The sequence below is a fragment of the Jaculus jaculus genome, chromosome 16 (assembly GCF_020740685.1).
Source record: "Jaculus jaculus isolate mJacJac1 chromosome 16, mJacJac1.mat.Y.cur, whole genome shotgun sequence".
Classification (NCBI taxonomy): Eukaryota; Metazoa; Chordata; class Mammalia; order Rodentia; family Dipodidae; genus Jaculus; species Jaculus jaculus.
Genome location: NC_059117.1, coordinates 37,493,027 through 37,508,946, shown reverse-complemented (window position 1 = coordinate 37,508,946; position 15,920 = coordinate 37,493,027). Strand labels below are relative to the sequence as shown.

At 38.0% G+C, this 15,920-nt stretch overlaps 1 protein-coding gene across 6 annotated transcripts in view; it reads right to left on the bottom strand.

The window, feature by feature from the left end:
* Pals2 (protein associated with LIN7 2, MAGUK p55 family member) overlaps positions 1 to 15,920 on the bottom strand; it is a 116,573-nt gene that overhangs the window by 20,605 nt on the left and 80,048 nt on the right. For all 6 annotated transcript variants that reach the window (XM_045135692.1, XM_045135688.1, XM_045135689.1 and 3 more), the window contains 2 exons: positions 14,281 to 14,433; positions 13,093 to 13,320 (listed from right to left, as the gene is read on the bottom strand). In XM_045135692.1, coding sequence (XP_044991627.1) covers positions 13,093 to 13,320; positions 14,281 to 14,433 — 381 coding nt within the window. The remainder of the gene's footprint in view (positions 1 to 13,092; positions 13,321 to 14,280; positions 14,434 to 15,920) is intronic.

Sequence of the window (15,920 nt, the reverse complement as noted above, 5' to 3'; positions counted from 1 at the left end):
AACTTAAATTTGGCATGCAGATGAAGGTTTTGACAATGGAACACTCCAAGATTAAGTTAATACTCCAAGGTTATGTTTAATCAAAATAAATTTAGTTGCCTGCTAAGACATAAAAACGTAATACCAAAGAATGTTCTAGAATGACATCATACCTGACGAATGTGGGCTGGATGCCTCTCCGTATTGATGCAACTCTAAAAATATATTTTTCAATTGCATAATTGTTATAATTTAGCAAAATATAAACAAGCTACTGGCTCATTTTATTACTTCACTCATTTAGTAAAGCAATTTCCTCCCTAATTAGTTGTCCACAGGTTGTACTACCTGCTAATTATAAATGACAAGCCAAAAGTTAATGGGTATTTAACATGAGACAGAAAAAAGGGTCTGGATGAGAAATTTTAAAAATATTTGCATGTTCCTTACTTTTTAAGAAAGTTACAATGAATGAAAAAATTGTGTATGCAGCCTAAAGCAATGGATGCTGTCATTTTTTTTATGTTACTGTGGATGCTTGGGATGGAACTCAGGCTGTCTCAGACCTCATGCTTGTATGGTAAGTGCTTGTGCCTGCTGAGCCATTTTCACAGCCTTGTTTGTCATTCTTACTTGTGCTATATTTTATAACCACGAAGTAACAAATTTCATCCTATTTTCAACTATTAATTCTCCTGCTCCCTTCAATTTGTTCTGTAAATGCCATTATTGGTGAGATGGAAACCATGTCTGAGTAGAAATTAAAACTATATCAGGATAATATTTTCTTCCAATTAGTAGAGATTTAAATATTTGACACGCTTTTCAGATAGAACTGTGGGGCTAATAAGGATTTTCCTAACAGATTTGTAGGAGAATGCTTCATCCCCATGGAGGACAATTTGGCAATAGTTACCAAGATCACAATATGTAACCCTTTGACCTAGTAATCCAATTCTGGGAATGGATTTGGCAGTTATATTAATTTCAGATACACATAAAGTAACTTATGTATTAGACTAAAGACTACTGAATTATTCATAACAGCAAAAGTTCAGAAGCAACCTAACTGTCCAGCAATAGTGAGTTGCTTAAACAGCTGGCGCTGTGTCTATGTAGTACAGTACCACAAGAGTTGCGTGTGTATGGGGGTGGATCTCCATGTGTGCATGAAGAAGCAGTCCAGGTGCCAAGGAGCAATCATTAAGATACATAGTTAATTGAAAAATAGTTCAAAATAGGATGCAAACTATGAAAAAGGAGGTAGAAAAGAAATAAGAGTATGTAGTTTTTATTTACTTGCATATGAGTAAAGAAATTCTGAAAGATAAACTTAACCAGCATAGATTTTTGCTGGGTTGGTGAGGGTTATGTTGGTAATAGAAAGAAGTAAAAAGGAGACAAATGAATATGCTTTTTTTGGGGGGGGGGTTGTTTCAAGGTAGGGTCTCACTCTAGCTCAGCCTGACCTGAAATTCACTATGTAGTCTCAGGGTGGCCTCAAAGTCATGGCAATCCTCCTATACCTCTGCCTCCTGAGTGCTGGGATTAAAGGCGTGCACCACCATGCCTGGCTTGTATATTTTTTGTTTTGAGCCAAGGGAATCATTAATATATTTAAAAGTTAATTTTTAGGACTAGAGAGATGGTTCAGTGGTGAAAAGGTACTTGCTTACAAAGCCTGATGGCCTGGGTTCAATTCCCCAGTACCCACGTAAAGCTAGATACACAAAGTGATGCAGGCATCTGGAGTTCATTTCCAGGGCAGAAAGCCCTGGCACACCCATATTTTTTCTCTTTCTACTTCTTTTTCCCTGTCTCTCTCAAATAAATAAAAATTTTTTAAAAATTAACTTTAAGATGGGTGCGGTGGTGCACATTTTAATCCCAGCACTCGGGAGGCAGAGGTAGGAGGACAGCCATGAGTTTGAGGCCACCCTGAGACTACATAGTGAATTCCAGGTCAGCCTGGGCTAGAGTAAAGCCCTACCTCAAAAAACAAAACAAAACAAACAACAACAAAAGTTTATTTTTAGTAATACAAGATGAACTGACTCCCATTTTTTATTTAAATACTCTACAAAACCAAAGACCCTTCAAGCAGAAAGGGTCTGAAAAACTGGACAGAACAAAATGAACTCATTTCATAAGACATCCCAGGTCAGAAAAGACAAAGTGGTCCCTGGAAGTTGAAAACAAACAAAATGGACTTCACAGAGGCCCCAGCTAACTGCAGAGAATGTTCCCAAGGAGCAGCTTGAAATAGGGGAATCTTCTTGCAGCACGATGGTCTCTCCAAGTGGAAGTGAAGTGGGAGACCAAGGAGCTGGAGGTATCAACATACATGGAGTACAGTGTCAGTGAGGAAAGTGGCACAGAGAGATCTGTGGAATGGAGATGTCCTCTGGTCTCAGCTGCACTTAAACCACTAACAGTGCCACATGTATGGGAAACTACCCAGCAATTCTTACCTCTGGATGGGAGAGAATCATCTGAAAGCATTGCAAAGCACATTATAAGAAGGTCATAGTGGGTTAAGAACAGTTTCTCTTCTCACCAGCTAGGTGGAAAAATATAATTCATGAAAACTGGATAGCATACTTAAAGAGGTGTAAACATCCCTTGCTTTGTTTCGTATCACTAAAAAAGTTTAAGAAGCAAGATCTCAAAGGTTCAAACCTCTCCCAAGTATCCTATCTTCTTAGGACAAGGCTTAAGAAAAAAATACCCAGCACCCAACAGGGCAAAAATCCGTAATACCTGACAGCCAGTCAAATATGACCAGGCATGCAAAGAAACAGGGCTATATGATAAGAATGGAATGAGGAGAAAAGTCAGTTAAGAACAGCCTAAAAATAGCCAGGTGTTTTGTTTACATGCCTGTGATCCCAGCATTTGGGAAGTAGGGGCAGGAGGATCAGGAGTTCAAGGCCAGCCTGGGCTACTTAATGAGATCTTATGTCAGAAGGAAAAGAGAAGCTCAGCAATGACAAGCATAAAAGAACTGGTAGACAAAACCAGTGCAACAAGGCATGATGACTTGTGTCTTTCATCCCAGCATTAGGGAGGCTGAGGCTAGAGAACCACTCATGAGTTTGAGACCAGCCTAGGCTACAATGTAAGAGTCTGTGTCATACAAGCCAAAGACAGGCAGTACTATAATTATTTTATATTCATATGGTCAAGAGACTGGAGCTGGGATTGGGCAGGTAAGGTAGATACATATTAAAGAGCTGGGCATGATATTACATAACTATAATTAGAGCATTCAGGAGGCTATGGAATCAAAAGTTTAGGTCCAACCTTTCTCCACAGCAAAAATAAATAAATAAAAAAACCCCACAAAACCAAACACCACCACCACCAAGACATCCAGGAGATTCCAGAAGAAATAAAGATTATTAAACTTAGTAATACCGTGATAAAAACTATCCAACAGAAATGAGCTAATTCCCAGTGAGCTGGGGCACAGCTTCAAGGAGCCTGAGAACAGGGGTAGCAGGACAGAAAAACTTACAAACACTCATTAGTCAGATTTTTTCCAAACTTTGAATTGTCTTTTCAATCAGGCTACAGAATTAGAAATGCTAGATAGCTAGTTGCAAAAAAAAAAAAAAAAAAAAGAAAAGAAAAGAAAACAAACACCACCTCTGATCCTTTCCTCACAGCTGCTACAACACAACCCCATGGAAATACCTGCAACTCCACTGAGGAGCATCCCCAACAGAATGTGGCAGGATGAGGGAAAACAGGGTACCAACATATGATGTATCCATATAAAACATATTGTTAATAAACATAAAAAACTCATTCAGAGCAAGTGCATTAGGATCTAGCTGTAAATAAAATAGCCAACTAAAACTTACAGAAGAAACCAAAAAGTCTTTATGACCTCGAGCCACACAAAGATTTCTTATAAAAACTACAGAAGTGGGCTGGAGAGATGGCTTAGCAGTTAAGCACTTGCCTGTGAAGCCTAAGGACCCCAGTTCGAGGCTCGGTTCCCCAGGTCCCACGTTAGCCAGACGCACAAGGGGGCGCATGCGTCTAGAGTTCGTTTGCAGTGGCTGGAAGCCCTGGCGCGCCCATTCTCTCTCTCTCCCTCTATCTTTCTCTCTGTGTCTGTTGCTCTCAAATAAATAATAAAAAAAAATTAAAAAAAAACTACAGAAGTATGATTTATAAAAATAAAAGAAGGTAAATTGCACTGGATCAAAAATAAAAATTTACAGATTACAGGGAGGAGAATAGACTAAGTGAGGCCAGGGGAAGAGACTGTGTAAAAAGAAGGGTGGTGGGGGGAGGGGTCAATCAAAATTCAAGATACTTGGAATAAGACATATGAAAACCAACTTTTTTTTTTTTTTTTTTTGGTTTTTTGAGGTAGGGTCTCAATCTGGTCCAGGCTGACCTGGAATTCATTATGGAGTCTTAGGGTGGCCTTGAACTCACAGAGATCCTCCTACCTCTGCCTCCTGAATGCTGGGATTAAAGGCATGTGCCACCATGCCCAGCAAAACCTACTTTTTTGAATAATGGTGCATCCAGAAGCCATAGATTGTTACTAGAAAATTTTCACTGCCAGCGATGGGATGCCTTCCAATGAATTGTTTGTTGGCCAGGGAGGTCCCTGTTGCCTCTAAAACATCACAGGCTATTACTAAGGTCCTTGGTTTCCCTTAAGAAAGAGATGGTAAGACCCTATTGCTGAAGACTTCACATGCGTGAGCAGCAAAGTCACTGAGAAATCAAGCTGGTACTGAGCAGAAAACCTTCTCCCTGTACACCAGCTAACTGAAAGCTGGAAAATGCTGCACTGTATGCAGCCTTATGAGAGATAGAAGTCATCAGCAGTGAAAACAGTGGACACTGGAAGCCACAAGTTTGACCAGACAGGCCAAATGACTGAATGAGTGCAATAGTGGCATGTCTACTCTGGTGGAAACCAACTGCTCTCTAATTGGACTCAAGGCCCACTCTTACGGGGGGGGGGGGGGGGAAATACATGCCTGGTACTGAAAACCTAATCAAAAGCCTATGGCAGGGGAAGTCATGAGCCTTACAGGTATAAAGCCTGCTCTTTTCTGGATAAATGCATATATTATTTTCATCAAACTGCCCTGAAAGCACTACACTTAATGTTTATATTCATGTATTCATGCTACTCTCACTTCTGGTTATGGAAGCTTCTTTTTTCAGATGGTGATGACCACTGACTGGGATGACCCAAAAGGCAACATAGTGCTGAGAAGTGCTCAGCACTAAAACATCTCACAACCTCCAAGGCTCAGGTCCATTGCCAAAGAGATGGCAGAAAGATTATAAGAGCCAAAGGAAGGTTACCACTCCTTACACGTAACTGTCTGGACAGAGATAGGCTTTGATATCTATGACCTCGCAGTGCCTAGCAATACCTACACAAAACCTGCATAATAGGAGAAAAAGATAATGACATCAAATTAAGAGACTAATAAGAGAGGGAGGGATATGATGGAGAGCAGAGTTATGAAGGAGAAAGTGGGGAAAGGGACAGAAACATTATGGTTCATTGTCTGTAAGTACAGAAGTTGTCAATAAAAAAATATATATTAAGCCAGGCATGGTGGCACATGCCTTTAATCCCAGCACTCAGGAGGTAGAGGGAGGAGGATCACTATGAGTTCAAGGCCAGCCTGAGAATAAGTAGTGAATTTGAATTCCAGGTCAGCCTGAGTTAGAGTGAAACCGTACCTTGAAAAACAAAACAAAACAAAAAACAAACAAAAATAAATAAATTAATTAAAAATATATATATAGATAAGTTGTACATTTTAAATGACTAACATTATCAAGAGAAGGAAAAGACAAGGCAGGGCCTAGAAGAAAAATCTCAGCAAGTCATGATTTTGATGATGATACAAAAGAATTCAACATAAAGTAGAGTTTGAAGATACTTCAACCAAAGTAAATAAAGTATAGAAAATAAGCACATGGGTTTGATTAATGCTTAAATGTTATTCATCAACAGTAATATGCATTAAAACCACACTGACTGACTACTGTGCACCTATCATAGTGGTGAAAATTAGAGAATGACCATACCCAACACAGTGAAGATATTGAGTTACTAAAGCACTCTTTTTAAACTTTTTTTATTTGAGATGGGGTGGGCCATGCCAGGGCCTCCAGCCTCTGCAAACAAACACCAGACACATGCACCACCTTGTGCATATGGCTTATGTGGGTCCTGGGGAATCAAACCTGGGTTCTTTGGCTTTGTAAGCAAGCGCCTTTACTGCTAAGCCATCTCTCTAGCCTAAAGTGCTCTTTTGATGCTGGTGGGGAATAAAATGGTACAATTACTTTGCTGTTTGGTACATGTGTGCTATGTATGAGTACATGTGTCAACACTGGGTGTCTTCTATTGCTCATCACCTTATTCTTTGCAGCTGAGTCTCTTGCTGAATCTAGAGCTCATCAATCTGCTACACTAGCTAGCAAGTAAGTGCCATAAATTCCCTGTCTTCACCTGCTCAAGCGCTGTGATTACAGGCATGCACCACCATACCTGGCATTTCCCATATGTACCGGAAAGCCGAACTCAGGTCCTTATGCTTGTGCAGCATGTACTTTATCTACTGAGCCGTTTCCCCAGTCCTATAATCACTTTGAAAACAATGTGATCATTTCTTTAAAATATACTTAATAAATGACCCAGTCTTTCAGCTCAGGTACTTATCCAGGAGACTAACATGTGACTGTCCACAGCTGCTTTATTATAATGGCCCCAAATTGGCAATACCAATCAATATCAATATCCATCACTGAGGAGAACAGAAAAACAAATGGACAGAGCCATGCAATGAAATACCAATAAATCAGCAGAGGTGACAACATGGATGAATCCTGAACAAAATATGCTGAAAGCAGGCAGATCACAAAACAAACACCCAGAATATAAAAAAGTACAAGATTCTACTTATGGAAATGCCAACTAATCTATAATATAGAAAGTAGAGCATTAGTTGCCTGAAACAAGGAGAGAGAGAAAGCAAAGGAAAGAGGAGAGAAGCATACAAATGGACATAAGGAATCCGGGTGACACATTAGTTTATTATCTAAATTGTGTTTCATGGTCTCACAGGTGTGTATGAACAGCTACATTTATCAGATTGCATAATATATGTGTGTTAACTTATATAAACTTTGTTTCAAAGACATTTTATTTATTTGCAGAGAGAAAGAAAGGGAGAGAGAGAAAGGGAGGATATTGTGCCAGGGCCTCTAGCCACTGCAAATGAAATCCAGATGCATGTACCACTTTGTGCATCTGGCTTACATGGGTACTGGGGAATCAAACCCGGGTCCTTAGGCTTCTCACTTATGCACCTTAACTACTAAGCCATCTCTCCAGCCTTCAAAGGTATTTTTTAAAGAATTTTAAAAATTATTTTTATTTATTTATTCGAAAGTGATAGAGAGATAAAGAGGCAGAGAGAGAGAGAGACAGAGAGAGAGAGAGAGAAGGAGGGAGGGAGGGAGGAAGGGAGGGAGGGAGAATGGGTGTGCCAGGGCCTCCAGCCACTGCAAACAAACTCCAGATGCGTGCGGCCCCTTGTGCAACTGGCTAACGTGGGTCCTGGGGAATAGAGCCTCGAACCAGGGTCCTTAGGCTTCACAGGCAAGCGCTTAACCACTAAGCCATCTCTCCAGCCAAAAGATTTTCTTTTTTTTTTAAGTAAGGAAAAAGCCAGGTGTGGTGGTGGATGCCTTTAATCCAGCACACAGGAGGCAGAGGTAGGAGGACTGCTGTAAATTCAGGGCTAGAGTAAGATTCTACCTCAAAAACAAAACAAGAAAAAAAGTCAAGGGAAGTGAGAAAAATATTGCTAAATAATATGTGTTTATGCAAATAATAATAATAATTAAAACAAATGAATGTGCTGGTGGAACAAGTCCATGGTGACCCTCAGATTAAATCAGAAGATGGTTGGTCAATCATCTGTTTGGGAATGTAGTGGCTAAGCAGTGTACAAGTTTTGCTTAGAAAGCTAGGGTCTCAACTTGTAGCTCCAGGCCCACCTGAGATTACACGTCATAGAAAGTGAGAAGATGGGGAACAGAGAGACCACAACCACTAAACAGTTTCTTTCCTTTCTCCCCCCTTGAGGTGGAAATTGAACCCAGGGCCTTGTATACCCCAGGCAATCACTCTACCACCGGGCTACATCCCCAGCCCCAACCAAGCAGTTCTCCAAGACACTAACTGAGTAGATGAAAGAAGGTTACTATTTTTCTGACAATTTCCAGTGTATGGAGTTGGCTTACTTGGTTAAGCATACACACAAACTGCATATGTACATTTTGAGATCAGCAGAGTCTAGGGTCTAAGCTCACAAAGCTTTCAGGTGCAATATATACTCCTTTTTGGTAAAAATCTATATGCCCACCACAAATTTAAGTTTTAGCTGGTGAGATATTAGCCTAGGCTACTCGAAATTATGCTAATGATAATTCTTTATATAATGCAAGCTATTTCTACATAGATGGACTGCACTTATTTAATACTATGATAAACAAACATGGACTTGCCACCTAACACAAAGGCTAGAAGTCTTTGTGGTTCTCCTGCCCTCATTCAATTCCTATTCATCTTCCTGGCTCCCTCAATCAAGCACCTTCTGTGCACAAACTCCCAGCTTTTCCTTCTCAATAAAGACTTAATTACATCTATATGCATTCATAAAAAGTATGTATTTAAAAAATTTAAAATAGTATGCTTATATGCATATAATCTGAGGATTTATTTCAACTACACATATGTAACAATTATATTGTGTCTGACTTTTGGTAAGATAGTAGAACAGGAGCTTTGCCAAAGAAGCTCTTGGGTAGAGAGTGGGGGGATAGACAAGATAACATATTCTTTTTCAGCTCCAGCTGAAACAAGAGCCTTAGAACCTGTATCCTATGGGAGCATTTTACACTCAAATACCACACTTATGGACAATCACTTTCTCTTCATTTACTGAGTAGTTTCTTCTACAACTCTTCATCATATAGCAACATAATATACATTATGTAGGTCTCTTTCTGAGCTCCTTTTCATTTTCTATAACAATTTCACAGTATCTCAATCTTCCACATTCATAATGAGCTCCTATTCCTGCTTTTCTGTCTCAAGAGTATCTTGGCTATTTATCTCACCAAAGGCCATGAAAAACCTTATTAGAATTTTGATTGGAATTAAATTGAATCTGTAAGTCAATTTGAGGAAAACTGGTATTTTCATAATATTGTCTTCTTGTTCATGAACATAGTATCTCTTCACTTAACAGAATATCTTCATTATTCTTTTTAAAAAATATATTTATTTATTTGAAAGCGAGAAAGAGGAAGAGGGAGAGAAAGAGAATGGACATGCCAGGGTCTCTAGCTACTGCCGTCTCTCCAGCCTATACTGTAACAAACTCTAGACACATGTGCCATTTTGTATATCTGGCTTAATTGGGTACTTGGAAATTGAACCTGGGTCCTTAAGCTTTGCAGGCAAGTGCCTTAACCACCTTAAGCCACCTCTCTAGCCCTTCATTATTCTTTTATGTAGAGATCTTGAATTATTTTCTTAGATTTATTCCCAGACATAAAGGTGACAAACACTGACTCTATTTTAAATGATGCCTTAGTTATGTTGTTACATGCTTGTCTGTTATGTTATAAAAATGCTAATAACTATTTTATATGGTTTCAAGAACACTGATAAACTCTATTATTGTTAAACAGCTTTCGGGGGCATATCTATGCAAAAATTATGTATAAATTTAAAGTGTTACTTTTTCCTTCTGAAAACTTGTTTCTGTAATTTATTTTTTGTCATACTGTGTTTATAAACTCATGTATTACTAGTGAACAACTTTCTTTAGCTTCACAAAGAATTTTTTTTTCTTTTAATGAGTCAAAGACTTTACTTACATTTGTTTTAAACTCTACTTTCTGGTTTCTTTGGATTAATAGCAAACAAATAATTGAATATAAGTAGTAAGTAAACATAACAGTGTCCAAGGGTCTTAGAATTTAAAATATTGAAGATCTCTATTTTGTCCTGTTGTGCACACAAAAATTTTTAAAAGCAGTTGAAATTCTTGAGATGTTATTAAATCTCCATAGCTGATCAATTCGTTTTTCTTTATTGTCTGAAGCCTCATCAAAATTCTGAAGGAGATCACCCTCCTCTTGCTTTTCCATCCAGTTCTTGCCAATGTCCTTTAGTTTGCTAGTGCCAAGCTGGTTTAAGATTCTGGGTGACATTTCTGTCAGCTGCTTTGTCTCAGCATGGCTGAGAGTGATGAAGTGTTGTCTTCCAGAGTCTGAATGCAAGCCTGTTAACATTGACTCTATTCCATGGTCTACAAGCACACTTCCTGTAACATCCAATGATACTGCTCATTCTAACGTCTTTAAAGAGAACTGAATATTTTATCATTTGTTATAACAGATACTATTAAGAATACTTCCTGTTACTGATGCACAACTGTGCCTGACATTTGGTTAAGTGACTTTTGGTTTAAGATGGGCTCTTTTATTTTGTTAAAAATGGGGCCTCATAGGGAACTGGAGCTGGCAACAGAAAAGGCTCAGACAGACCAGCTGAAGACCCAACTTTTAGTTTTAAAGGGAGCATTTCTAACATGAAACTACTAGGGACCTCCTGTTCCTGATTAACTAGTCTGTGCAAAAGAAATATGAATCAGCATTAAATATTAACAGGTGTCTACTGAGGTTACACTCTCAGTCTGTTAATATTCTCAGTGATAATACATGAATTTTTTCCAATATGAGTCTGTACTAGTGATAAATTCAACTTGGATTGCTTTACTCATGTGTTTTATACATATCTGATTTGCTAATACTTTGTTTAAACTTTTCAGAAGTGTGTTCCTGAATGAAACAGACGTATGATTTCTTTTCCTGTAATAGTCTTGGTGTCCAGCTTATGTTGGTCATAAAGACTGAGTAAAAGAGCATTGTTATCAGTTTGTTCTTATTATGGTTTGTATATGAAATCTCTGAAGACTCCTGATCCAAACACTGAAAAGTGACTGGATTGTGGGAGTGCTTTTCATCAGTGGGTCAAATCCACTGATGAATTCATATTGAACTGACAATTAAGGAAGTAAAGCTTAGTTGGAGGAAAAAAATTATTGGGGGCATATCTTTGAAGGATGTAGCTTGCACTAGCCTCCTTCCTTACTATCCTCTTTTGATTCTTAACCTCATGTGGTGAGCAACTTTGTCTGCCATGCCTTTCCACCATCATGTTCTGCTTCAACACAGTCCAGAAACGGAGCCAACTGGCTATAAATGAAATCTCTGAAACTATCAGACAAAATAAATTTCCTGCCCTTTTAAATGATTTCTCATGGGTATTTGTCTAAGTGACAAAAAAATAAAATAAAACAGGCTTTAACAAATTTCATTATGAATAGCCTCAGGGAACCTAACCCACATTTAAGTTGAAGAACTTCCACACTGGCTATAACATGTAAGCTGGTTCTCAAATTATAAAATATGTACCATTATATCCCATAAAATTTTTGGACTGTATGCCAGAACATCAAATGTTTCCAACAAAGATGATTTACTGACATTTGAAATCAGGAGAGCCTGTAGTTTCCCTCTGCTCTCCAAGCAATTCACAAGAAGAAGAACAGTCCATGCATAAGCATCCCTATTTCTCCACATTCCATGCTTACACCTCAGACAGTACTGAACTCTATAATTCAGTGCCTTTTCCATTTTGACTAAGTACTTAGCACACAATGTAGCAATAACTTTTACTGTTTGGGGTGTGTCAGCAAACCTGCATTAATCTCTTTTTCTTTGTTAACAGTTTCACGGGCAGAAGTTCTGTTCTTACTGTAAATTTTAACTTCAGCAAAGGAGGCTTTGGCTTTTGTCGTTAAATTGAGATCTCTCTTTTCACTGAAAGGAAACATGTCATGGCTTCTGGACTGGCATATCTGAATCTCCAGCATCAGGTCACCAGTGCTATGCAGCCACTGTTAGTAAAAGAGACTATATGGGAGCACAAGCACTGCTGTATCTCAAGGTGGTTGATAGCTGAAATGGCCACAAAGTTGGTACTGCATACAGTGTGGGTATGTCGAACAAGTGGACAATCCGTATCCAGGTGCTGGCAGAACACAACAGTTCACACCACTTCTCCGAATGGTGCACAGTTTGAATTATTCTAGGAATTTTACATTTAGTATTTTCAGTGTTTGGTTGATCATGAGTAACTAAAACTATAGAAAGCAACACAGTAGCTGGGGGGTGGGGAGAACATCTCTACTCCCTTTGCTGCTAAGTGAAAAAATTAGTTGTCAAGGATAAATGTCCTTCCTTCACAGTATCTCTTAGTAAGATATTCAAAGTTTTTCTGAGACAAGACAATACAATGAGTTCCCAGGTTCATTGCAGAATATGTCTGAGACTGTCTTACTGGCTTCAATGACCTCCTCCTCTCTCCCAGTTCATACTTTAGTCCCTTCCCCTGGCTTAAACTTGGGATCCTTCTGCCTCAGTCTCCAAAATGCTAGGATTACATCATCATTATTACAAGAGCAGCCACATGTTGACCTAGATGGTCTGTATTATTAAACATTCAATTAATTACCTGTTCAATTATACATTTTATCAAATACATGAAAACTAAGTGTCCAAGATTATCTTCAATTCAGCCTCCTTTCTAGTATAGTTCTTCCATTAGCTTATCTTGAGAACACTAATGTGGAGGTGGTTTAGATTATACCCTCTTAATACCTGGAACACAACAGATGTCAAAAATGTTTTCAAGAGGAATAATTAAAAGGCATTATGGTTCTTCTGATACCTACGTCTAGGCTATCATAATGACAGGGTTCATAGTGTTCTCAAAGCTATGTTACTATTTCCTTTGTAATGCTAAAATGATATGAAATTTCAAAAATTCATCTATGACTAAAATAAGACAATCAGCACAATTAATCAGATAGTTGTTTTTCTCTTTTCCTTAGCAAAATAGAACCGATATATACAATGGAACAATTAAATAAATTCAAGTATTTTAATTCCACCAAAAATTTTGTTACTAACCTGTTGAGGAGTAATGGTATCTCTATAACTTGGTAAAATTTTTAGGGTGACACTGCCACTAATATTTTTCAGTAATTCTTGTAATTCTTTTGGATTGTTTCCAACTTCATGGCCATTAACTTCTTTAATGATATCTCCCACGTGAAGCAGACCTTGCCGATCTATCATTCCACCATGAAGGATTCGAGCAATTACTAGATCATTATTTTCAACTCTAAAAGTTACACCCTATAGGAAATAAGAAAGAATTAAGATTTATTTTACTCAAAATATAGAGGTATTTATTAACATATATGTAAGAAATATAAAACTATATAAATGAACTTTTCCTGTGTTTTCCTATCTTAGTATTTCAATCCCATTAAACCGGGTGCAACTGTGATAATATATACCACCCCACCAAAAGTACTTCCATATTAAGATTAGCCTTAAAAATGAAATGTGCACAGTATCTAGGCTGTACTTCACATAAAAGGAAGCTTGAGGAAAAAAAATGATTTCTACTTTCCTTTGGTTAACACTTCACTGTTCTTAGTCAAAATCCACAAAGAAGTTCAAGAGGAAACAGTAAACTAATAGGGCCTGATTAAGGCTATAAGGTTTTTTAAAAATATTATATTTATTATTTATTTATTTGTGTGTGTGTGAGAGAGAGAGAGAGTGAGTGAGTGAGAGAGACAGAAAGAGAGAGGGAGAGAGAATGGGAGCATCAGGGCCTCTAGCTACTGCAAACAAACTCCAGACACATGTGCCCCCTTGTGCATCTGGCTTATGTGGGTACTGGGGAATTGAATCTGGGACCTTAAGCTTCACAAGCAAGTACCTTAACCACTAAGCCCAGACTTTAAGTTTTAATACCAACTCTCTTCCACATTTTAGTATTCTATTTAGCAACCAGAGTTAATTTTTTGCATGCTTAGAAAGAAATGGAGCAGTTAGCACCTAAATGTTTTGCTAGCCCTTGGCATACTAACAGTCAGATATTCAGCTTAACCTTTCATTTTGGCTTAGTTTCATAGGCTAAGCTGAGAGGTCATCTGCTATGTAATTACACACGGGACAAAAAGGCTGATAAAACATTTATGTAGTTTTCGCAACAGTGCTTTATAAAAAAGAAAAAAAAGAAATGTAGTGACGGAGCCACACATCACACTGCAGATGAAAGAAGGCACTGACTTATCTACTCACCAATGGCTCCCCAGCTCTTTTGTGAATACCAAGAATACGAATGGCATCCACTGGTAATAACTGATTATTGAGAGAAGAATTATTCATTTCTGGGCTGGATGGAGGTGAATCATAACACTTCGATGCCACAATATCATGGGCCTCCAGGAGAGACTGTAAGGAGTCAAAACAGCCTGCGGTTATTAGCTACTGATGGAACAAGTTGCTAAAAATAATTTGTTAGTTCATTATCACCATGGAGTACTAAAAGTTTCCAAGGCACACATTATTAAATTCCCAAACATGAATCAAATAAAGTATATATAGAATCATTTTAAGAAATATAAAAATACATCGTTTTATTATCATAAATCATATTCTTGTTTTAGATTTGACCAGACTAGTGGAATTTAGTCATACATTTTTAAAGCTTACTGGAAACCAAGCTTGGATTCATCAGACTAACTTAGGTGTTTTTTAGTAGACAGAATACAAGTTTAGAAATAATGAATCAAAACGGAAGCAAGAACAAATATCAGCAAATTCAGAATAGAAATAAGCTGGATATTAACTTAATTGGTAATTCCTGGTCATTTCATACATTCATCTCTAAGACATTGGAGGAAAAACAGGGAAAGAAAGTAGAATGTAGAAATCTGTATACATGCTGCCAGTTATTCACAGCTCTAACACGGGCTGCCACTTTTAGGTACTATTTTTCACTCCTGTGACTACTTGAAGCACTTACATACATGGACAACTCAGTTCTCTCTCTCAGTACTTTCACATGCTTTAGATTCAAATACCAAAAGGTTGCTCACAACTAACTCAATTAACAACCATTTCAAAATCAAAAAGGGTAATTACAGAGCATTACAACACTGAATTAATAATGTTGTTTACCAAACAGGAGGACCAGAAAACTCATCTACAGACATCTGAAACTGCTGTTTTAAGTCACACTTTACTTGAAAGAGTATGTTGATAAAAAGGAGGCCTCAGCATTCTCCTAGGAGACACACTATAGGGTAGCAGGCCACTGACAACACAGTGCATTCATAGAAGAATACCAGCTCACCAATGTGTAATGAGGCAATCTGAAACATGTGAATTTGCAATGTAGTGAAAATACTGATTTAGTGTTTTTTATTTTATTACTAGTTTTAGAGTTATATAGGGTTATTGTGTTCAACAAAAGGTAAATGGCTAATGGTAAATAGCATTTGTATGTTAGCCTGGTATGGCAGTGCATTCCTATAAACCCAGCATTTGGGCAACTGAGGCAGGATGATGGTGAGTACAAGGCCAGCCTAGTTATGTAATAAAATCCTATCTCAAAGAACATACAACCCTCCCCCCTAAATAGTAGAATGCATTTGTGTAATGTTAAAATGATAAAACACTAGATTCCCTAGGATTAGAGTTTCATTGTCCTTAAAGGAACCATTTCAGCATCAATGCTGGTTGGGCAACCACGTATTGTACATCTTCTAAAACAGTCTAACGTATTTTGAATCATCACTAAAGATGCATTCTAGCTCCAGATTCTGAACTTTAATCATCAGAATTTCAATTAGAACTCCTAAAAGTAAGAAACACACAGGAAAAACACCAGACAAATCAGAAAGTAAGATGGAAACGAGTAGTGGCCCAGAAGCTAC